The 24,281-nt window shown below is 45.8% G+C and overlaps 2 protein-coding genes across 5 annotated transcripts; one reads left to right on the plus strand and one right to left on the minus strand.

The window, feature by feature from the left end:
- Window positions 1–1,964: 1,964 nt before the first annotated feature.
- LOC140741244 (chromobox protein homolog 5-like) lies at window positions 1,965–18,743 on the minus strand. Of its 2 annotated transcripts, XM_073071221.1 has the most exons (6): window positions 18,566–18,743; window positions 14,743–14,814; window positions 9,321–9,474; window positions 8,785–8,968; window positions 3,773–3,870; window positions 1,965–3,440 (listed from the first exon to the last, which is right to left on the minus strand). In XM_073071221.1, exons 3-6 carry the CDS (start codon window positions 9,455–9,457, stop codon window positions 3,290–3,292), a joined length of 570 nt encoding a protein of 189 aa, XP_072927322.1. In that variant the 5' UTR covers window positions 9,458–9,474; window positions 14,743–14,814; window positions 18,566–18,743; the 3' UTR covers window positions 1,965–3,289. The 2 variants fall into 2 exon arrangements, with proteins under 2 accessions (XP_072927322.1, XP_072927321.1); XM_073071220.1 differs by lacking the exon at window positions 14,743–14,814 and having other exon boundaries at window positions 18,566–18,741.
- A 184-nt stretch (window positions 18,744–18,927) lies between these two features.
- Window positions 18,928–24,013, plus strand: LOC140741243 (heterogeneous nuclear ribonucleoproteins A2/B1-like). 3 transcript variants are annotated; one of them, XM_073071217.1, is made up of 11 exons: window positions 18,928–19,083; window positions 20,501–20,617; window positions 20,694–20,840; window positions 21,072–21,282; window positions 21,365–21,457; window positions 21,829–21,924; window positions 22,006–22,077; window positions 22,165–22,332; window positions 22,645–22,779; window positions 23,085–23,147; window positions 23,596–24,013. In XM_073071217.1, exons 1-10 carry the CDS (start codon window positions 19,078–19,080, stop codon window positions 23,132–23,134), a joined length of 1,095 nt encoding a protein of 364 aa, XP_072927318.1. In that variant the 5' UTR covers window positions 18,928–19,077; the 3' UTR covers window positions 23,135–23,147; window positions 23,596–24,013. The 3 variants fall into 3 exon arrangements, with proteins under 3 accessions (XP_072927318.1, XP_072927319.1, XP_072927320.1); XM_073071218.1 differs by lacking the exon at window positions 22,006–22,077; XM_073071219.1 differs by lacking the exons at window positions 21,829–21,924; window positions 22,006–22,077.
- The last annotated feature ends 268 nt before the right edge of the window (window positions 24,014–24,281 follow it).

The raw sequence follows: 24,281 nt of genomic DNA on the forward strand, positions 1-24,281 counted from the left end.
CTCTCCAGCTTAACTTGAAGCAGAAGTTGAGGGGTAGTTAATTAGTAAAGGTGTCAAAGGTTATGGGGAGAAGTCAGAATGAAGCTACCCACTAACCAACCGTTCTACACCCCCAACCACCACTACTTTATCACTTTCTGTCAGTCACCTTATGTTCAGACACTCCTGTGCCTAGCATCACTTTATGGATAAACAATGTACCTTGCACATTTATATTTATTGTGCATGTATTTTTAAATTATTTATTCCTTAGCTTATTGTGTTTTGTTTGTGCTGCATCTGATCTGGAGTTACAATTATTTCATTCTCCTTTACACTCGTGTATTGGAAATTACATTAAACAATCTTGAAAATAAATCAGCCATGATTGAATGGTAGAACACTGTCAATGGGCTGAACAAACTAATTCTACTCCTATGTTTTTATGGCCTTAATCCCATCCTGGGTGGCCAGAAATGCACACAATACTCCAGGTGCGGTATCACCAACGCCAGCCAGCAGTCCCAGTCTCTCCATATGACTCCTGACCCAGCGAGATGTCTCGTCCAGCCAAATGCTGATGACTGTTCACGTCCCATGTTCGGTGCACAGGGATGACCCCGAGGTTCCAGTTGTCCACCACTTATCCCATACTTCCTATCCCATGATATCTCCCTCCCTGTGGCATCCTGCCCCAACACAACAGGTCTGACCCAAGCTGAGGAACACCAACTCATCCTCTGCTTGGCGGTTTGAACGACTTTGAAAGCGTCCTGTCTGGCAGGCTGCTCTGGAAGGTTAGGTCCCATGGAATCCAGGGAGAGCTAGATTGGTAGGTTCAGAGTTGGCGTGGAAGTAGGAAGCACAGGGTGGTGGCTGAAGGTTGTTTCTTGGAACGGAGGCCAGTGACTAGTGTGCCGCAGGGGTTAATACTGGGACCCCCTTTTATTCCTTGCTTATTTAAATGGTTCAGATGGCAATGCACAAACATGACTGGCAAGTTTGCAGATGACACTAACTAGGTGGTGGTGTTGATAGTGAAGGTTATCATAGATTACGGGGGATCTTGATCAGTTAGGTAAGTGGGCCAAGGAGCGGCAAATGGATTTCAGCCTGCACCTGTGCTGTGTTCCTCCACAAGATGTTTCATATAGTGGGGGAAGTCTAGGACCAGAAGGTACAGCCTCAGGATAGAGGGACACCCCTTTAGAACAGAAAGGAGGAAATATATCTTTATCCAGAGAGTGGTGAATCTGTGAAATTCATTTCCACAGACGACTGTGCAGACCAAGTCACTGGGTGTATTTGAGGAGGTTGATAGGTTTATGATTAGTAAGGGCATCAAAGGTAATGTGAAGGGAGAAGAATGGGGCTGAGAGGGAAAATAAATTAGCCATTATGGAATGGACCAGTAGACCCGATGGGTTGAATGGCCTAATTCTGCTCCTAGGTCTCTCAAGACCCAGGGTAGAAATGGTTAATATGAGAGAGCATAATTTTAAGGTGAATAGAGGGAAGTTTGGGGGGGAGGTGCGGAAGACAGAGGCAAGTTCTTTACACAATGAGAGGTCGATGCATGAACGCACTGCCAGGGGTGGTGGTAGAGGCTGATACATTAGGGACATTTAGGAGACATAGGCACATGGATGATAGAAAACTGGACGGTGACGTGGGACAGAAGGATTGAATTGATCTTAGAGTGTGGGCCTTAAAATGCTACAGTTCCGTGCAGGCCCTATGTTTAAGTCTGAATAGAAGGACGTCCCTTTGGAACTGGGAAAGGGGGAAACTGTGGGAATTATTGCCACGGAGGACAGTAGCGGGTAGGCCACTCGCTGTATTAATGGCACAGATGGATGGGCTCGGTTACTGGGTGAAAAAGAAAAGTGACAGTTGAATGGCAGCGCTGACCTCATTCTATCCCAGCATATTCTGGCATCAGCAACGACACTCCCCGCGCTCAAACAGAGACAGCCCAGACAGTGTTATGTATTGTAAAGTAGTTCTTAATACATTTGACAAAATAGCACATGTTGGTTTCTGTAGAAAAAAAAGGAAAGAGGGCGCCTCTCTCTCCCTACAAGGGGTGTCTGGTGGTGGTAAGGGTCCTATAACAACACGATTCAATATTTGTTAAAAATCTTCAACACATGCGGGGAGATTACTGTACAATATTGGGAACATCTGCACTCTGTGTGTGACAGCAGAGAGAGAGGGGGGAGGGGGAGAGAGAGAGAGAGAGAGAGAGAGAGAGAGAGGCACCTTCTCATCGGGTGGGAGGAGTGGGCAGGGGAGGACAGCAGAATGGGGATAGCAGAATATCTCTCCCCAAACCCCGAACAGAACTACCCGGGGGGGGTGATGGAATAATTCCTCAGAGGGAGGGCACTGGACTCTTGAGAGGGTGCAGAGAGACAAGGGAGGGTTGGAATTCGGGAACAGGGGCACAGGGGCTGGACTGAGGGACCCCACCACCCTTGCACCCTGCCTTGCTGGTCCCTGGGAATGCCACGGAGGGGGGGGGAGGGGGAGAGAAGAGAGGTGGAGGGGGCGGTGACTGGCTGTATCTGGGCAAAGGCTGCAGGGAAGTGGGTCCACTGGCACCGGGAGAAGAGTCAGCTGGCTATGGCCGGTGACAGGAGGGCAAAATGGACACACACACGTACAGGCAATCACTTGTACAGTGTGAGCACAGAAGCACTTGTACAACACGCACAAGTACTTCACAACATTCCGCACCAGCTACACAGAATAAATCCAGACTTCTGACTGGTTGGGAGGATGGGAATTGGGTGAGGGTGTTGGAGGAGGGTGTGCACTTGGAACAGGAGAGGATCAGAAAGCAGACTGCAGACAGGGGACCCTACCAGCTACGGGGGAGTGTTGGGGTTCTGGTATCTCACTAACATATATATGAAGAATGCGGTTGCATGAATGACACACGCTTCCCTGGACACACATCCATAACAGGCTGAGCGCAGACTTGTCCTCTACCTGCCCAGCCCAAACTGCAGTGGGAAGGTAGGAGAGGGAGAATGACAGGGAAGGGAGGAAAGGGACAGCTGGGTAAGAGTACAGAGAAGGGATGTTGAGGTTGGAGAGGAGCGAGGGAGTGGGGATTCAGATTAGAACCTAACCCCACATCCTCTAGTTCAAACTCAAGAGCTGGGAGACTTCACCCAGTGAGAGGAACGACTCCCACCTCCCCTCTCATTTCCCTCCCACCCTCCCTCCTCAAACCTACAGCCCCCAGGGAGGGTGTGGTAGGAGGGAGGGAGGGAGAGGACAGGCAGTGGGGACACGCCTGCATCTAGCTGGCCTGCGGCTCCTCCCTCCTCTCCTCCTCCTCGGCGGGATAGGCATGCCACGTCAGACGCTCCTCGTAGAAGGCAATGACGATCTGAGGACACTTGACGTTGGCCTCCTTGGCTAGGACCAGATCAGCCTCATCCGAGTCTTTCCTGTCAGGTGTAAGGGAGGGGCAGGTGTCAGGGAAGTGTGTGCTCGCTCCTTGCCACCCATCCCTCCTCACTGCCGCCTCACCTCTCCCCCTCCCCCCTCACCATCCCTCCCCGTCAACCCCTTCCCCACCCAACCATGTTATACTCAATGCTCTCTCCCACCTTCCTAATCATTTCCTCCCCACTCCTGCTCCTTCCATCCCCTCCTTCTCAACCTCACAATCCCTTCCTCTCTGTACCCCCTCACCATCACTCCCCCTCCTCCCTCCCCACCCCTTCCATACTCAACTCTCCCTCCCTCCATCTTCACTAACCCCACACCCTTCCCTCACCACTTCATCAGGAACATCAGTTCCCCACAGGAATCCGTGGCTCCGATGATCTTCTCCGGTTCCAGCCCGCGGTCAAACCCCCGCACGCTGTCCTCGTCCTGCCCAGGAAACAAGACAGGCCTGTCTAAGCAGGGTCTTTGGGGGCAGGGTTTGTCATCACACCCCTCCCACATTAGCTGGAGATCAGGGAAGGGTGAAGATAACAGAACCAAAAGGGACAGTAATGCATTGGGGACATCCCGCAGGACACTGTCTGTAACAGGGGGAAGAAAAACTGCAATTGTTCTGTCCAGAGCTTAATGTATGTACACAACTAACATTCAGCACTGTACAAGCCCTTCAGACCACTATGTTGTGACAACTGTTTAACATACTCAAACTCAATTTAATCCTTTCTTCCCCCAAAGCCCCCCAATTTTTCTATCATCATGTGCCTATCCAAGAGTCTCTTGAAGGTCTCTAATGTATCTGCCTATACCACCGCCCCTAATGGGGTGTTCCATGGACCCACCAAACAACTTGCCTCTGAAAATCCCCCTTATACTTTCCTTAAAATATGCCCACCACATATTAGCCATTTCTGCCCTGAGAAAAAGTCTCTGGCTGTCCTTTTGATCTTTGCCTCTTATCATCCTGTACATCTCTATCAAGTCACCTCTCATCCTCCTTCACTGCAAAAAGAAAAGCCTGAGCTCGCTCAACCTAACCGGATAAGACAGCATTCTGGTAAATCTCCTCTCCCTCTCCAAAACTTCCACATCTGTCCTATAATGAAGTGACTGGAACTGAACACAAATCTCCAAGTGTGGTCTCAGAGAGTTTTATAGAGCTGCAACATTATCTTGCAGCTCTTGAACTCAATCCCCCAAATAATGAAGGCCAATTCACTATACATTTGGCCCATATCCCTGCAAACCTTTCCTATCCAGATGCCTAGAGGGGATTTTGATCAGCTCAGTATGTAGGTTGAGGATTGGCAAATGTCTTTCAATTCAGAAAAATGTGAGGCATTGTGCTTTGGGAGATCAAACCATGGCAGGACACGTTTTACAAGCACAAGAGATTCTGCAGATATTGGAAGTCTTGAGCAACACACAAAATGTTGGAGGAACTCAGCAGGTCAGGAGCCATCTATGGAGTCGATGTTTCAGGCAAAGAACCTTCCAGACTGGAAGGAAAGGGGGGACAGAAGCTATTGTGTAAGTCGTAGGACTTATACCACTATGAATAGTAGGGCCATGGGGAGTGTCATGGTACAGAGGGATCTAGGAGTACAAGTGCATCATTCACTGAAAGCAACATCACAGGCAGGCAGACAGAGTGCTGCAGAAGGTGTGTGACATGCTGGACTTCATCAGTCAGGGCACTGAGTACAGGAGTTGGGAAGTTGTGTTGCAGTTATAAGTGAGGCCACACGTGGAGAATTGTGTACAGTTTGAGTCACCCTGTCATAGGAAAGATGTCACGCAACTAAAAGGATTGCAGAAAGGATTTACCAGGATGTTGCCTCGACCTGGGGGTCTGAGTTACAAGGACTGGCTGTGTAGACCAGGAATTTACATCTTTCCTGGAACATAGGAGATTGTGGAGAGAACTGGTAGAGGTATATAAGATCACAAGGGGCACAGACAGGGTAAAGGCACACGGATCTTTATCCTTGGTGAGGGGGATAGCTTCTTCACACAAAGGGTGGTGCATATTTGAATAAGCTGCCAGAACCAGTGGTTGAGGCGGGCACATTAGCAACTTCTGAAAGCAATCTAGATACGTAGACGGATAGAGGTTTAGAGGGCAAAGGGCCAAAAACAGGCAGACAGAACCAGTTCACTGGGCTACACAATCAGCATGGACCAGTTGGGCTGAAGGGCCTTTATCTGTGATATGTGATACTTCCCTTTAGAAGGACATTAATGTATTTAGAGATACAGCACAGAATAGACCCTTCATGCCACACCGCCCAGCAACTCTGGCCTAATCACAGGACAATTTACAATAACCAATTAACTTACTAACTAGTATGATTTTGGAGATTAGTAGGAAACCAGAGCACCCAGATCGCATTTTCCATGGGTAGGCCGTACAGAGACTCCTTAGAGGACACCGGAATTGAATTCCGAACTGTGATGGAATAGCATCTGTAATAGCATTGTGCTAACCACTATGCTACTGTGGCACCCCAATTCAGAGGGTGGGGAGCGCTGCAAGAAAGATTTAGAGGGGGAAATCAGAGAGACCTTCCTCAATCACCCAGTTGAATCTTGGAATTCTCTGCTCCCTCCTCTCTCTGAGGGTGGTGAAGTGTGGAGGCGGTGGGGAAATGTTAACAGGAGAGAGATAAGCATTAAGGACTGGGGCACAAGATGAGAAGTGATTACACTGGAGAGTGTGTAGAGAAGAGGACGTTGCCTTGGTTGGAGCATTTCAGTTGTGAGTAAAAGGATGAGAGGCTGGGCCTGTTCTCCCTGGATGAAGATTTAGAAGGTGACATGATCAATGTGTTGCCCTTAAGGCATTTATTTAGCTTTATTACATTTTCGCTTCAGTAATTTATTTGTAACTATTTTCTAGTTAAAGTTAAGGTTGATAACTACGTTGCAGTTGTTAAAAGTAAATTCATTGTCTGTGATGTATCGCGGCATGTGATGACGTCACACCTGGTTTCGCCGCGTGTTGTGGGTAAATACCGGTTTGGAGAAACATCATAGAAGCAATGCCGTAAATTCATAAGACAATCGATATGTTGGAGTAAAAATGTTAATGCTGATTCTGTTAAAAGTAATGACGGTTGATAAAGTTTATTTTCTTGTGCTATTGAAAGCGTTGCTGGAAAGTTTGTGTTGAAGTGTATTTAAAGTTGTTGATGGCGTAGGTAGATTCTGACTGTATGCTGTACTTTAATGAGACTTTAATATAGTTTGTAGTAGTTTTACTCTTACAAGTATTTATGATGTAAATGTGATGCCAAGAAGGAAACAGATACTGTATATATTTTGTATTGTTTTATCAACAGTTTTCACCATACTTTAATGTGGAAGAGTGAACAGTAAACTGTTAATCTTACTGCGATCCTTGTCTTCATTGACTGCGGTTTAACTCAGTGTTTAGTTCAGAGTTTCTACACCTGCACGAGAACACTATAATCAAGGTGTGCAACATTATGATAGGTTTAAGGAGGGTAACTTCCCCAGATCAGAGTATTGCATTTCATTAATCAGGGCATTCAGTTCAAGAGCCACAATGTAATGTTGCAGTTTTACAAAACTCTGATTAGACCACATATGGAGTATCTGTTCAGTTCTGGTCACTTCATTGTAGAAAGGATGTAGAAGCTTTAGAGAGGGTGCAGAGATTTACCAGGATGTTGCCAGGATTGGGAAGCATATTTTATGAGGATAGATTAAGTGAGCTAGGGCTTTTCTCTCTGGAGCGGAGGATAAGAGGTGTACAAGATTATGAGGGGCATAGTGTGGACAGGCAGTGCCTTTTTCCCCAGGGTGGCACAGCTAATACTGGAGGACATCTGTTTAGGGGAGATGTTAGAGGTTTCTTTATTTTAAAAAAGTGGTGGCTGCATGGAACCCGCTGCCAAAAGTGATGATGGAGACATATTAAGGACACTCAAGACTCTTAGACAGGCACATTAATGTAAGAAAAATGGAGGGTTATGAGCTGTATGGAGAGAAAGGTTAGATAGATCTTGGAGTAGGTCAGTACAACATTGTGGGCTGAAGAGTCTGTATTGTTCTATGTGGCAACACAGATAAAGGCAACACTGATTGGGGTGAGGTTGAGTGGGCCTAGCTCACTGGGCAACAGTTGGCATGGATTAGTTGGGCCGAATGTTCTGTTTCATGCTGTACAACTCCCAATGCTTGACTTACACGGAGCATTTGATGTCCCTGGGCTGTACTCAATGGAGGTCAGAAAAATGGAGGGAGGAAGGGAGGGAGATTTCATTGAAACCTCCCAGATACTGAAAGTGCAGATGTGAAGGAAAGAGTTAATTGTGATTCCTCCTTAGTACATACCAAAATAAAAAGGAAATTCAAAAGCAAAGTGGCGTCAGGTTGGAATGTGGTGATAATCTGGGGATATGCACCAATGATTAGATAATGAACAATGCTTTCCTCCTTCAGACCTGTTGGCTATTTTTCTAGATTGTGTGCCTAGGCTGAAGGTTGTTTAAAAAAGATGCAGCTGGTACCACCAAGGGTTGGAAAAATACTGAGGTGATAATTATGTTGTGCTTTGAAGGAATCTTAAAGAGTGCATAAAAGGGGCATTTCCTTTGTGTGAGGGGAGAGCTTTGTTTTAGGCTAGGTCATGACTGGTGCTAGTGCTAAGAGTTAAAGAAGTAGAGACAAGAGGGGGAGGGGGCTGCATGAAAGATTATCGGATTTGTGGTTTTTCCTCCAACATTGCAGAGATCGGCTTGTTTAGTGGATTATAAGTATTATTTTGAAATCTGTATAGCTACTAATGTAAAACTTCAGTTTTTCCTTCTCTATTGAAATTGTACTCATTCTAATAAAGTGTTTTCTGGTGACCTTAAGCACGGGTAGTGTCTCCTTTGTTTGCAAATGCATATGCAAATACACTGAGCGGAATAAGAAAAACGAATTTTTAAATAATTTTCATTACACATGGAGAGAATGGCTCCATCAGTGGAAGAGTCTAGGATCTGAGAGCACAGCCTCAGAATGACGAGACATCACTTTGGGACTCGGATGAAGAGGAAGGTGGAGCTTTCATTCATTGGGCGTGCTTAAGGCAGAGATGATTGGTTTCTTGAACAGTGAGGGAAGGAGTTATGGGTTATGGGGAGACAGCAATAAGGCAGAGATGAATGGTTTCTTTGTTGTGCGGAAGAAGTCGGGAGAACTAGGTTGTGGGGGAACACCTGTCAGCTGGATGGGCTGAATAGCATAATTTTGCTCTAAACCTTACGGTACTATGGGACGAGGACACAGTTCACTGCTGCCTCCCCAAGGGATGAAATGTGAATCGCTGACCTCTTTTTTCCTCTTGCTTTTGGGCTCCTCGTTGCCGTTGACGATGGCGGACTTGCGCTTGCTGTTATCTGGCTTGTCTCGGGAGCCAGTGCCATTCTCCTTGTCCTTGTTGTAGGTTTTCAGGAACTCCCCGATCAGTTCCGGGCAGTCAAGGTTCTTCTCCGGCTCCCAGGTGTTGTCAGCACTGCCGGCAGGCAGGGGACACCGAGTGTCAGTGGAGGGCAATCGCAGGAGAATGAGGGGAGAGGGATAGAGTTGGGAGAGGGTAGGGACAGATGGGGTGAGGGAGGGAGGATGGAGACATAGGGTGGGTGGAGGGATGGGACGGAAAGGGGAGAGATGGAGTGGAGAGAAAAGCAACACAGAAGGTAGCTTGGTCACAGCTGAGGGTAAGAAAAAGGCAGAGTGCGAGAAAGTGTGAGATGAAAGAGAAAGAGAGAGAACGGGAACGAGGGAGGATGAGTGAAGGGGCAATACAATGAGAGACAGGTGGGGTGAGTGGGCGGGGGTTGAAATGCACTGGTGATGGGACTTACTCAGAGAAGCCTTTCCACTTCAGCAGAAACTCCACACGCCCCCTCACCACCCTGCGATCCAGCACCCTCTCCACCACGTACTCCTCCTCCTCGTCTGAAGAAACGTCCTCAGATTTCCTTTTCACCTTCTTGCCCATTTCGCACTGCGTGAAACCTGCGGGACAGGGACCGAGCACTCAGCACTGTGGGATTAGCCTTTCCCTCTCCCAGACCCTTGGCTAACCTCACAACCCTGCCTGAATCAGAATAGCTCCCTTTCAAAGTAGTTTCATGCAAAGCACAGGAACAGGCCCTTTAGACCAACTCATTACCTCCACCCTGGAAAAAAAAGACTCTGGCTGTCTATTCTATCTATGCCCCTTATCACCTTATCTTATATACCTGTATTAAGTTACCTTTCATTCTCCTTCTCTTCAAAGAGAAAAGCCTTAGCTCACTCAACCTTTCATCATAAGACCTACTGTCCGATCCAGACAGCATCCTGGTAAATCTCCTCTGCACCCTCTAAAACTTCTACATCGTTCCTATAATGAGGTGGCCAGAGTTTATAGAGCTGCAACATTACCTCTTTGTTCTTGAACTCAATCCCCTGTCTAATGAAGGCCAATACACCATATGCTTTCTTAATCACCTTATCAACTTGCACAGCAACTTTGAGGGATTTGTGGACACTGAGATCCCCGTGTTCCTCCACACCACTAAAAATCCTGCTATTAACCTATATTCTGCATTTAGGTTCAACTTTCTAAAGTGAATTTCTTCACACATTTCCAGATTGAACTCCATCTGCCTCTTCTCAATCTAACTCTGCATCCTGTCGTTACCCCATTGTAACCCATGGCAACCTTCTACACAATCCACAACAGAACCAACCTTTGTGTCCTCTGTATATAGTCCCTGCCTGTCCAGTCTCTGCTTGTAATTCAAGCCCTCTAGTCCTAGCAATATCCTGGTTAATCTCCTCTGCACCCTCTCCATATACTTCCTGTAGTGTGGTGACCAGAACTGTACACAACACTCCTGGTGCCAAAACCAACCAGGTCTGGTTTTCCTCCTTTATACCCAGAAACTGTCAATCACAGCTCTGAATTTTTTCCAGAGGAATTTGTAAACTATTATCATTCCTACAAAGAATTACCTGTGTTGCTTCCAAGTAGCGATCACTCAAACTCTGCCTTTACAATCAATAATTAAAATATCAATTTTCCTGAGCTCCCTTGTACTCTGCACATGTTTGAGGGAATACACTTCCATTGCAAATCACGCATACTTTTGATGAAAAGAAAATTGAGGAATAAATTCTAAGGGGCTTGTACAAAATTTCAATAAATTTATAGTTAAAATGCAAGTGGTTGCTACCCAGCAACCCCAATTTAATCCTAACCTAATCGTGGGACAATTTACAATCACCGATTAACCTACTAACCAGTATGTTTTTGGACTGTGGGAGGAAAGTGGAACACCCAGGTAAAACCCACATATTCCAGAATCAGAATCAGGTTTATTTTCAGGTATGTTGTGAAATTTGTTAACCTAGCAGCATTCAATGCAATACACAATATAGACAGAAAATAATAATAAATAAATCAATTACAGTGTATGTATATTGAAAAGATTAAAAATTGTGGAAAAAAACAGAAATATATATTTAAAAAAGTGAGGTAGTGTTCACAGGTTCAATGTCCATTTAGGAATCGGATGGCAGAGGGGAAGAAGCTGTTCCTGAATCGCTGAGTGTGTGCCTTCAGGCTTTTGTACCTCCTACCTGATGGTAACAGTGAGAAAAGGGCTTGCCCTGGATGCTGGAGGACCTTAATAATGGACGCTGCCTTTCTGAGACACCGCTCCCTGAAGATGTCCTGGGTACTTTGTAGGCTAGTACCCAAGATGGAGCTGACTAGATTTACAATCCTCTGCAGCTTCTTTCGGTCCTGTGCAGAAGCCCCTCCATACCAGACAGTGATGCAGACTGTCAGAATGCTCTCCACGGTACAACTATACAAATTTTTGAGTGTATTTGTTGACATGCCAAATCTCTTCAAACTCCTAATGAAGTATAGCCACTGCCTTGCCTTCTTTAGAACTGTATCGATATGTTGGGACCAGGTTAGATCCTCAGAGATCTTGACACTCAGGAACTTCAAACTGCTCACTCTCTCCACTTCTGATCCCTCTATGAGGATTGATATGTTCCTTCGTCTTACCCTTCCAGAAGTCCACAATCAGCTCTTTCATCTTACTGACGTTGAGAGTCAGGTTGTTGCTGCGGCACCACTCCACTAGATGGTATATCTCACTCCTGTACACCCTCTCATCTCCATTTGCGATTCTACCAACAATAGTCGTATCATCAGCAAATTTATAGATGGTATCTGAGCTATGCCTAGCCACACAGTCATAAGTATATAGAGAGTAGAGCAGTGGGCTAAGCACACACCCGAGGTGCACCAGTGTTGATCGTCAGCAAGGAGGATATGTTATCACCAATCCACACAGACCGTGGTTTTCTGGTGAGGAAGTCGAGGATCCAATTGCAGAGGGAGGTACAGAGGACCAGGTTTTGTAACTTTATCAGGATTGTGGGAATCCTCAGGGAGGACATACAAAGACTCCTTACAGAACAGCACTGGAATTGAACTCCGACAACTCAAGTTGTAATAGCTTCCATGGCACCCTTGAGTACATAATAAGTGGCAAATGAATGAGAAGTGTTTAAAATTATTAGTCTTAGACAAGGTGGTGGGGGAGGGGGGAGTAGAAGAAGAGAAAATTAAAAAGGTTTCCAAGGGCAAATTTTTCCACACAAAGGGTGGTGAGAATATGGAACAAGCTACCAGAGGAAGTGGTTGAGGCAGGTACAACAGTGTCATTTAAGAAGCACTTGGACAGGTATATGGAGGGGAGGGGTTTGGAGGGATATTGGTTGAATGCAGGAAATTGGGGACTAGCAGGGTGGGTATGGCCTGGTTAGGTCAAAGGGCCTGTATCTGTGTTGTATTACTCTATGGCCCTGTTTGAGAAAATATTTTGCACGTCTGTAAAGATTTAACATTTTATGCAATACATCTGTCACACTTATTAACGAGGTCACGTTCTAGACCCCTAAAGGCTATTGCTCAAATGGAGAGGGACTCAAATCAGTCACGTCTAGAGGGACCTAGGAGTTTGTAGATGAATCTGAATCAGGTCAGGATGCACTCAGGCATGAGAAATTGCAAATGTTGGATACGTGGAGCAACATAGGATGCTGGAGGAACCCAGCAGGTCAGGTAGTATCTGTGATGGAAAATAAACAGTTGACTTTTCCTGCCAAGACCCTTCATCAGGATGAAAAAGAAAAAAAATACAAAAATAGCTATAGAGAACATGAGATAAGTCTTTGAAAGTCCATAGCTTGTGGGATTATTTTCAATGGTGGGGCAACTGATGTATTAAGTTATCCCCTTTGGTTCAGGAGCCTGATGGCTGAAGGTTAATAACAACTACTCCTGAACCTGGTGGTGAGAGTCCTGAGGCTCCTGTACCTCCTTCCTGATGGCAGCAGGCAGAAGAGAGCATGGCCTGGGTGGTGGGGGATCTCTGATGGAAGCCACTTTTATGACAGCATTCCCTGTAGATGTGCTCATTGACTTTACCCGTGATGTACTGAGCTGAATTTGTAGGATTTTCTGTTCAAGGTCTTGGTCTTGCCGAGATTGAGTGAGAGGTTGTTTTTAATGACACCACTCAGCCAGATTTTCAATCTCCCTCCTATATGCTGATTCAACACTACCTTTGATATAGCCAACGACAGTGGTGACATCAGCAAACTTGAATATGGCATTGGAGCTGTGCTTAGCCTCACAGTCATAGGTGTAAAGTGAGTAGAGCAGGGGGCTAAGCACACAGCCTTCTGCTGTACCTATGCTGATGGAGATGTTGTTGCCAGTCAAAACTGACTGCGATCTGCAAGTAAGGAAATTGAGGATCCAATTGCAGAAGGATGTATTGAGGCACAAACAACAGAAGAATAAATTCCAAGCAGAAGGGCTTGAACAAAATTTTCAATAAATTTATAGTTAAAGTGCAAATGGTTGCTACCCAGCAACCCCAATTTGATCTTGAAGCTTACTGATCAGATTTGAGGGGATGCTGGTACTGAAAGTTGAGCTGTAGTCGATATAGAGCATCCTGATGTATGCATCTTTTCTGTCCAGATGTTCCAGGGTTGAGTGAAGAGCCAATGAGATGGCATCTGTTGTGGACCTGTTGCTCCAGTAGGCAAATTGGAGCAGATCCATTCAACAAGGCTGGTTGAAGTCTCCAACTACGAATTGAAATACGTCGGGATAGACTGTTTCTTTTTGCAGACGACATTGTGCAGTGTCACTAGTGCTTAATTATAGTTGGCCACTGCTGGTATGTAAACTCTGGTGAGGAATATGGAGGAGAACACCCTTGGTAAATAGAATGGATGGCATTTTATTGTTAGGTGTTCAAGATCGGGGGGAAACAGGATTTGACAGAACTGCCAAGTCGGAGCTCTTCATAAAACACACACCTCATCCTTTTGCCTTTCCTGAATCAGCAATTCAGTACATTCCACGAAACGCGAAACATTTCAATAAAGCATACAATGATAGAGTTCACTTCAATACAGCAATCTTGCCCTCGTCCTCAATTTTGTTCTCCAGTGACTGCAGTTTTGCCAACTTGCTTTCATCCATGACAATGAACCTTACAGGTGCCACAACTGGCTGGTCCGGTTTCTTCAGATGATCGTGAGATTTGAAGATCATTGAGTTGATTTAAAAGTCTATTGCTTGGAATGAAGTTGCAAGCTGCAGGTACAGTTAATAGAATTTTTGGAACAATTTTCTGCAGCCCACAGAACATCACCGATGATCACTGCCGCCATCTTGTTCTTCCTTGTTCACAAGGAACTTGCTGGGCTCAAGTTTTAAGAAGAAACTGGACAGGCTGGGAGAGCGAAGGCAAAGGAGGCTGAGGGGTTACTTGACAGACATGCATAAAATCCAAGAGGGGCATAGATAGGTGGTCTTTTCCCCTAGGGGTACAAGAGTCTAAAACTAGAGAGCATGGGTTTAAAGTGCAAGGGGAAAGACTTGGGGGAACTGAGGGGCAAGTTTTAGGGGTTTATTAAAACATTCAAGAAGAGTTGCTTAAAAAAAATAGCAGCTGCATTTGATGACATAGTGACAATACTTGTGGCATCTCAGGTAGACAACATGGCCAAGAAAGTTCACCAGAGCCCTTCACTTTCTTAGGAGGCTAAAGAAATTTGGCAACCTTTATCAATGTACCAAGGAAAGCATTCTGTCTGAATGCAACACAGCTTGTATGGCAACTACTCTGAAAACAGAAACTGCTGAGTTGTGGACATACAGCTGCAAGAAAAAGTTAGTGAACCTTTTGCAATTACCTGATTTCCTGCATTAATTGCTCAAAATGTAGTCTGATCTTCATCCAAGTCACAATAATGGACAAACACAATCTGCCAAAACCAACACACAATCATTTTCATGTCTTTATTAAACACATTGTTTAATTATTCAGTCCAGGCTAGAAAAAATGCGAACCCTTGTATTTAACAACTGGTAGAACCTCCACCAAACATTAAGCTTCAGGTGATGGACCGCTACCTTGACATTCTCTTATAAAATGTCTTGATTTAATTTTGAATTTATTGTTCCCTCAATGGCTGCAAGCTGTCCAGGTCCTGAGGCAGCAAAGCAGCCCCAAACCATGATGCTCCTTCCACCATGCTTCAGTTGGAATGAGGTTTTGTTGTGCATTGCTCTTTTTCCTCCAAACAGCTTTGCACATTGTGCCCTTGGTGTGATCTTTACAGCTCGCTCACTCACTCCTAGGGAGAGTAGCAACAGTACTGAGTTTCCTCCATTTGTAGATAATTTCTCTTACTGATGAACACTCAAGTCTTTAGAAATGCTTTTCCAGCTTCAGCAGTAAAGTCGTTTCCACTGGTAGGTGAGACTAGAACTAGGAGGCACAGCCTCAAGATTCAGGGGAGTAAATTTAGGATGGAGATGAGGAGGAGCTGCTTTTCACAGAGAGTGGTGAATCTGTGGAATTCTCTGCCCAATGAAACAGTGGAGGCTACCTCAATAAATATATTTAAGACAAGGTTGGATAGATTTTTGCATAGCAGGGGAATTAAGGGTGATGGGGAAAAGGCAGGTAGGTGGAGAGGAGTCCATGGCCAGATCAGCCATGATCTTATTGAATGGGGGAGCAGGCTCGACAGGCCGACTCCTGCTCTTATGTTCATGCATTTCTACAATTCTTCTTCCAAGGTCCTGAGAGTTGTTTTGACTAAGGCATGGTGCACATAAACAGATCTTTCTTGAGAAGTCAGAAAACTGACCTTGTGTCTTTTTTAAAGGGTAGGGCACCTCTACAACCCACACCTCCAATCTCATTGATTGGAACACCTGACTCCAAATAGCTTTTGTAGAAGGTATTACCCCAGAGGTTCACATACTGTTTTTGAACATAGACTGTGACTGTTTAAATGGTGTACTCAGTATTGATGAGAAGTACAAATGTATGTGTTATTACTTTAGGCTCATTGTGTTTGTCTTCTTATTGTGACTTAAGTGAAGATCAGACCACATTTTATGAGTAATTAATGCCGAAATCCAGGTAATTGCAAAGGGTTCACAAACCTTTTCTTGCAACTGTAGCTCAGCACGTCACAGAAACCAGCTCACCCTCCACAGAATCTGCCTACATTTTACACTGCCCCAGTAAAGCAAAGACCCCCCACAGACATTCTTGTGAACCTCCTTCGGCTGCTCTACAATGCATTTCATTTCTTCATAAGGGGCTCAAAACTGGTCACAATACCATAAAACGCCTAAACACCCCTAAACTGTGCCCCTCATGTCCTCTTTAAATCTTTCCCCTTTCTTAGACAAGAGGCCCAAAACTGCTCACAATACACCAAAATGACCAAAAACTTATAAAGCCTCAGAATTACATCCCTGTTGTTATATTCTAGTGCTCTCAAAACAACTGCTAACATTGCACTTGCCTTCCTTACTACTATCTCAGCCTGCTGGTTAACCTCTAAGGAATCCTGCACAGACACCGAAGTCCATTTGCACCTCTGATTTTTGAATTTTCTCCCCATTTAGAAAATATTCTATGCCTTCATTCCTCTCCCAGCGAACACTAGATACAAAAGCCTGAAAGCACATACCACCAGCCTCAAGGACAGATTCTATCCCACTGTTATCACTCTTGAATGGACCTCTTGCACAATAATATGGACTCTTGGCCTCACAAACTCCATTGTTATTTCCACATTCTCTGTTACACTTCATTCTACATTCCATTATTTTACCTCAATACACTGTAATGAACAGACAAGCTCTTCAATGTATCTCACTATGTGTGACAGTAATAAGCCAATTCCAATAGGAAACCATACAATCTACAGTGAAGAGAAATATCAGTAAGCTATTTGGCATCCAACAATAATAAATCAGCTTTTAGTTAGTTATGGAGAAATACTCAGGCAGGTGGAGCAGAGTCCACAGCCAGATCAGCCATGACCTCAAATGAATATTGACAGAGCAGTCTCAACAGGTCAGATGGCCTACTCCTGCTTATATTCCTTCACATTTGACATTTTCACTCTGGGAGAAAAATGCTGTCTACCCCAACAATGCCACTCATAAATTTTGATTAATTCCCCATTCAGCCTCAATCACTCGAGGAAACAATGCAAGTTTGTCCAGCCTCTCCTTATAGCTTATACCCTCTAACCAGGTGAACCTTTTCTGCACTCTCCAAAGCCTCCATCCACATTCTTCCTGTGACAGGACAACCAGAACTGGATGCAATACTCCAAATGTGGGCTCACCAGAGTGTTATAAAGTTCCAATGTGATTTGCAGACTTTTACACTCATGCCCCAAACGATGACTTGGACCCCAGCACTTTTCAGGCAATTGGTTTATTATGGTCACACGCATGGCTTACATGCCATTTATACAAATCATTCCAAACATCGGGGTAGCACAAGGGAAAAACAACAGAATGTAGGATATCAGTACAATAATGTGAAGGAATAGCACCATTTACCGTAGGAAACACTGCAAACAGCTATTACCGAAGTTGTGTGCAAGTAATCTTTTTGTAGGGACACCCTAATCTTTAAAAAAAAACACAAAGGTTAACCTCCAGTGATGCTGCATGACCAGCTAAATTCTGGTAAGTTATTAGCCTGCAAACCGCCACATAAAATTCAAAAATTAGTTAACATGTTACCTGCAATCTACTGCTACATTGAGAGGCTTACTGAAAGCAAGACAATGCTTTTGATTGGAGCAGTCCTGCTTAGTGTTACAGATCTTTGGAAAGGGAACCACATGCTTTACGAAGAATACAAACCCCATCACTGTACATACTACGATGAACGCAAGTTTAACAAGGAATTGTTACAAATGCGTTTGAAGAAGTTGGGGACTTTGATAAAACAGGAAAGGTCAATACAACAAATGAAACCGTGTCGATACAAGTGCGTGGTGGAATTTGTCAAAATCAAATTTTCAACTTTTACAAAGCACTGCACGTAATCTGAAGCTCAAGCCATTCAGGGCGAATATGTATTTTTACGATGGATTTTTTTTTATTTAAGAAAAACATAACGGTGTACAAATTGCAGCTCAACTTAAGCGGGCCATAGATACAGAACAATGAACCCAATCCCTCTTATGAATAAGGGGAGGGGGGAGGGAAACCATTGCATTCACAAAATTCCGTGCCCCCTGGCGACCACAGAAGACCCTCCCCTGCTGCAGAATCTTCCAGAAAAATCGCGTACACAAGATATCACCGCCAAGACGGCGGCCGAGGGGATGGGAGGGGGAGGGTGAAGGGAGGGTGGGGTTAGTGTGGAGGAGAGTGATGGACAACGAGAAGAAGAATTAACAGCCCACCTCCTGCACTTGTCTCAGACCCGATTGGTAGACGGCGATAGGAGATCAATGGCTATTAGCCAGTACCCGCTGTCCATCAGCCTCAATGGGAGTACAGCAGGAGGCCGAGCTGTCAATCAAGGGAAGGGGAAGGGAAAAAGGTGTAGCCACTGACTGCCCATCAAGTGAGCGACGCGGCCTACCTATCCACCCCCCCATCCGACCGACCTCCGGCGCGACAATAAACAACGGTAACAACGGTTACCGCCGCCAATAAGCGCACCACTTTTGCTCTATTTACCTGTTCACTATGAGAAAAGAACCGTAGGTCACTTGGTGAAAGGCGAAGATAAACGTTGCTTTTATGTATTTTTATACCGTTTCTCAGCGCCGACTGCTCTCGTTCTGCGGAACCCGCCAAAAAAAAACGTCCCCCTCCCCCCTCCTTCTCCACTCGCTGGCGCCAACCCTCCACCGGCAGCTGCGCAGGCGTAGTGCCCCGCCCGCCCACGTGGGGAGAAGAGGCGGGGAATTGGTAGGACCGAGAGGGCGGTGATACGACACCGGCCAGCCAATAGAATCTGGCCCCCCACAACAGTTGGCAGCGGTAGGGCTCCGTCCCACCAATAGGAGGGAGAGGGGTGAAGAGCCGAAACCCTATATAAAGTGCGGCGCCGGCGCGCTTCGGTCTCTTGCCCTGTTGTCGACGGTCCGAGTTGTTAGTTGAGGTTCTTTTTCTCTTACGAAATTTTTTTTCTCCCGACGGTGGCCCCACGTAAATCAGGCAAGACGGCGCCCTCATACGAACGCGATATGGAGGTGAGTGATACATTTTTCTTCACTATCCTACTGTCTCCGCTTCCTTTACAAGTAGTGACGCAGCAAAAAATAAGTAGCCGCCATTAGGTGAGAAGGCTGCTATGGCCTAGATATTTTCTTTTACTACATTCACTCCTATTAACCGCTCGAGCGTATGTGTAACATTTTTGCCATTATTCCCGGGTGGAGGGGGAATAAATCGCCAAAATCCCAAATCTCTTATGTTTTGCGAGAGAGAAGCTTCAGTCGGTTGTGGTCTTCGAAAGAGTATGTCCTCAAAATGGCGGTGTGTCTTTAGATACGCCACACCAGCTTCACCAGAGTATCTATAGGAAATTCCCGCTTCCTTACTAATACATAATTTAGCGGTTGTGGGAGAATTCTCGCAGTTTATTCGCGACCAGATTTTTTCACTCGGCCGGTCGTCTCGCTAAGACGGCGACATTTCGTTCTCCGCGTCACATGGCAGATATGCTATCACTTCACGCAATGTCGTGAGACACCTCCGGTCTGACGAGATTTGTCCTTTTCGGACACTGAAATGTCGTTCGGATTCAATCCACTTAGTATGTCAAACGGCAATGTTATTCCCGCTGCGCTCGCGCTGTCCGCCAAAATTGAGGCTCGCTAACAAAATGGCTGCCAAATCCCAAAAATTGTGGGAGGCTCATTGTTTGTCCTGTGACAGGCGGCAACTCGTAAAATGGCGGCTGGTTACCCCACCCAGTCTTCGGGGACCATGTGGGTGGGTGAGTACGCCGCCGACATTCTCCTACTTCACCAGGCAGCCCCTAAAAACAGATTGGGTTCATCTAGTCAACATTTTATTCCCTTCTCTCGCACTTCTGTTCCTCTGCCACCCGGACCTCGTGTCTCCAACCGATCACAAAATGGTTGCCCGTCGTCCCTCCTTTTACGGGGCCGTACCGCAGGCGGCGCTGTTCTTCATGGCAGTCGGCAGTTAGGTCCAATTGCCGCGGGGCCCTTTACAATGCCATTACCCCGCTTGGGATTGGCTTAATTATTTCCAGTTGCCTCGTGTATAGCGATTCTTTGTCTTTTTGCTGATAAGTCAGTAATCACGTTAGTGTTAGAGATCACAATCTCCAGTGGGTGTAGACTGGAGCTGCTGGGATTATGCAATGTAAGTTGGCTTTCTTGTGGTCCAGGCTTCAGAATGCATAGATTGCCCATCTAGTGAGTAAACACTTAGCAGACACGGTGGGTGATTGTTTATCGGTTGTAAACATGTTTCACAATTTCGATGGATTCATGATGGAATTCCTTAGATTTATTAGTAACTTCTGCAGCAGAGTGCTTGTTAAACTGTCAGCACTTGCATTGCCAGCCCTGTCTGTGGTCAGGGTTTTGTTCACAGTTGCTGGGTGTATTAATGCTGATTCGTTTCTTGTTGCAGGACTCTCAGGAGCCCGAACAGTTGAGGAAGCTCTTCATAGGAGGTCTGAGCTTCGAGACTACAGATGACAGCTTGCGAAATCACTTTGAACAATGGGGTCGGCTGACCGACTGCGTGGTAAGTTCTTTACAGTGGATCTTGCTCTTGGGTGCCTCTGAGTTTAAAATTCTGACTGTTGCTGTTTTCCTCCTAGGTAATGAGAGACCCAAACACAAAGCGCTCAAGGGGGTTTGGATTTGTCACTTACTCGTGTGTTGCAGAGGTGGATGGTGCAATGGCTGCCAGGCCGCACAAGGTCGATGGTCGTGTTGTGGAGCCAAAGCGTGCAGTGTCTAGAGAGGTCAGTTGCCTTCTGTTTAGTGCCTGCAAGCAGCTGACTGCACTATGACCAAAGAAAGCACTGGTTTTCTGATAAATTAGTGTCAAAGCAGAATAATGTTTGTAATCTGGTGAAGGTTGAGAAGCTGTTGCTTAATTTTGTGGATATTCAGGAAGCAGTGTCATCTCAATGATGGTAAGAGGGCATCTGTGTAGTGTATAGTAATGGATACCATGTGGTCTTTTGTGCCAGGATTCCACCAGGCCTGGAGCACACTTGACAGTGAAGAAAATCTTCGTTGGTGGCATCAAAGAAGACACAGAGGAGCACCACCTCCGAGACTACTTTGAGAAGTTTGGCAAGATTGAAGTCACTGAGGTGATGACAGATCGCCAGAGTGGAAAGAAGAGGGGGTTTGCTTTCATCACCTTTGATGACCATGATGCAGTTGACAAGATAGTTGGTGAGCAGCAGTGGGTGTGTGCTGAACTCTGGGGTTGGGGTTATGGTGAGAGCTGTTGTTTATTGCTGTTTTTTAATTGTAGTTCAAAAGTACCACACGGTGAATGGACACAACTGCGAAGTGAGGAAGGCACTTTCGCGAGAGGAGATGCAAAATTCAGGCATGAATCAGAGAGGTGAGCAGTGTACATAACAAACTACATTTTTAACAGTTAAGATAGATGTCTCATAAATGTCCCCTGTGCACCAGCCTTCCCTGGCAAGTGCTTTTAAATGATCTCCGGGCAATCTGTATCAATACTCTGCTGCATCACAGCAGGTGTTCACTTGCTTGCTACGAAAGTAGAGTATCCAAAGATTGGTAGACCTGAAGTATTACCAGAGGAGGTATCCTGAGGATATTTAAATAGGCAACATGTAAAAGTAGCTCTAATGGGGACAAAGGGAATGGAATGGCACAAGTGCAAGATACGAAAGGGTTTGTTCTTGTACTGTCCCACTCAAATGCAGTCTCCACCTCTCTTCCCACCAACCCCTTAAATTCAAGGTCGAGGCAGTTCTGGGAACTTCGGTAGAGGCAGCTTCAGCAATTCTGGAGGCAACTTTGGTGGCCGCGGTGGAGGAGGGAACTTCAACAGCCGAGGTGAGGTGTTTGAGTCTGGGGAGTGGGGATCTTGGGAAGGATAAGTTCAAATCACTAATGTGCCTCTCTTTTTCAATGCAGGTGGCTTCGGCGGTTCAAGAGGAGGTGGCGGATATGGGGGCTGTGGTGATGGATACAATGGATTTGGTGATGGTGTGTGTTTATAAACAAGGCTGGAGTGAGACTGCTCATGATGGGCTGGGTCAAGTAATAAAATGCAATTTTGTATCCCTCATGCAGGTGGTGGCTATGGTGGAGGTGGCTACGGCGGTGGTGGCAGAGGTGGCCCTGGATATGGTGGCAGCCCCAGCTACGGCAACCAGGGTGGAGGTGGCGGCGGCGGCTACGGCAGCGGAGGTGGAGGTGGTGGCGGCGGCTACGATGGCTACAATGGTGGATTTGGTGGTGGTGAGTTTGCCAACCTCTTCACGCATGACTTAAACCTGTTTGGCCTTTTCCTCCTGTCCATGTTCATGTATCTGCTTCAGTTTCTTATGGCTGTTTCATTCTCTAACCACCCCCACTCTTAGCAGCTGCCTTTGTTTTCCATGACTTGGGAGAGGAAGCTACCTTACTCTATACTTGTCCCTCCCTTCTCTCTCTTCCCCCCCCCCCCCCCAAAGTAGCTGTGAACCCCACATCTTGTAATTGCTCCATCATCGTTTCTGGTGCAGCCCAGGTCCCATTTGCATTGTGACTTACTGCTGGCTCTGCTCATAGGAAACTTTGGAGGTGGCGGTGGTGGCAACTACAACGACTTTGGTAATTACCCCAACCAGTCCTCGAATTACGGCCCTATGAAGGGAGGTGGAGGCGGAGGTTATGGAGGCAGGAGCTCAGGTGGCCCTTATGGAGGTGAGTGTGTTTGCATTTTGGGGATGGTGAGCCTGTGGCATATGCAATAATTTTACCTTGAGTCTTAAACCCTATCTATTAGGCAAAAATTGAAAAGGTAGCAAATAGTGAGTTCTGGGGAAAATCACTTTGGTGCCATTCTTACTGCATGTAGTTTGAACTTTGCATAGGCCTGTGGCATATTGTCCAAGTAAGGCCACCAGTTCATGAGTAATCAATGACAACTTTTAGAAGGTTGCTTGAGCTCAAAGGTTTGCTTCCCTTGCTCTTTTAAGAACTATACGAACCAATTTTTCCCCCTGCAGGTAACTACAGTGGCTCCAGTGGTGGAGGCTCCTTTGGCCGGAGGTTCTAGTTTTATGTTGCAGGTGCGTTCTCCTTGAGTGGTTTGGGAACTTGGAGTGATTTTTGTGTCCTGGTTGGCATGGCTGGGTGGTGGGAAGTCAGGGGAGCAACAAAGCAGAGCCTGCCATAGATGGGCAACAGGCTCTCTCTCCCCAGTTTACAGCTGTAGGCACTCCTGGCCTTCAGGGGAAGTGAAATCCAGAAGTTGTGATGGGAAAGGTGGGGTATCTTGTATGCAGCATCCACTGTCCCTTCATTTGGGTCTCAGTGCCACTTCTGAAGTAGTCAGTTTCATCCTCTGGTGCTGGGATTTAGTAGGTAATGAATGCTTTATTATTGTGGGAGTGGTGGGTGGGAGGGTAGGAGAGTGGCAGCACTGCCTTGGCTTCCCGCTGCCCCTCCGCTTACTGTTAAGAAAACTCGTTTTAGGAAATGCACGATATAATAATTCTATCCCATGTTGTTCAACAGGAATACAGTACTTAGCAGGAGAGGATGAGCCAGGAGTTGTGACAGGGAGAGAGCCAGCAGGTTACTACAATACAAATCTCAGCCAAGCGCAGGGTACAACTGCTTCCGGAAGAAAATGTCCTTTTTTTTAGTCAGAAAAGTCAGTGTTTGATCTCATGAACTTTAAAAAAAAAAAAGAATTAAACCCATGTGCATGGATATCTGCTTAAGGACTGTGATATTTTGATAAACTGTTGAACAGGTTATTTTATAGTGAATTTTTTCCCTTTCCTATTCCCTTCTGGAAGTGTACAACAAACATTCCAGTGAGTCTTTGCTAGACAAACTTTTGATTTTATTGCTCCAGTTTTCAAGTGATATATTAAATGTATTAGTTGTGATCATGACTTAAGAATAAAAAAAATTCCATTTACTAGTCCTGCAGGTAGTCTGTCTTGTTTGAGCTTTATGCCAGCTGTTGTCCCTTACTGCTTTTGTCACTTAGTTTTGGTCCTCAGCCCAGTGTTTCCATTCTCCTATCAGAAGCTGCAATCCATGCCCCATCTTTTCCTGCCCTCTTTGCATACAAGTGTTCAATACAGGGACCCTTCTGAATGTTGATAGAAGGCAGCCTGTCTATTCCTTTTAACCATTGACACTTATCAGTCACCATGTCAGCTTTTGCTGGTAGATAACAAGTGACTTGG

Source organism: Hemitrygon akajei, chromosome 18 (genome assembly GCF_048418815.1).
Source record: "Hemitrygon akajei chromosome 18, sHemAka1.3, whole genome shotgun sequence".
Classification (NCBI taxonomy): Eukaryota; Metazoa; Chordata; class Chondrichthyes; order Myliobatiformes; family Dasyatidae; genus Hemitrygon; species Hemitrygon akajei.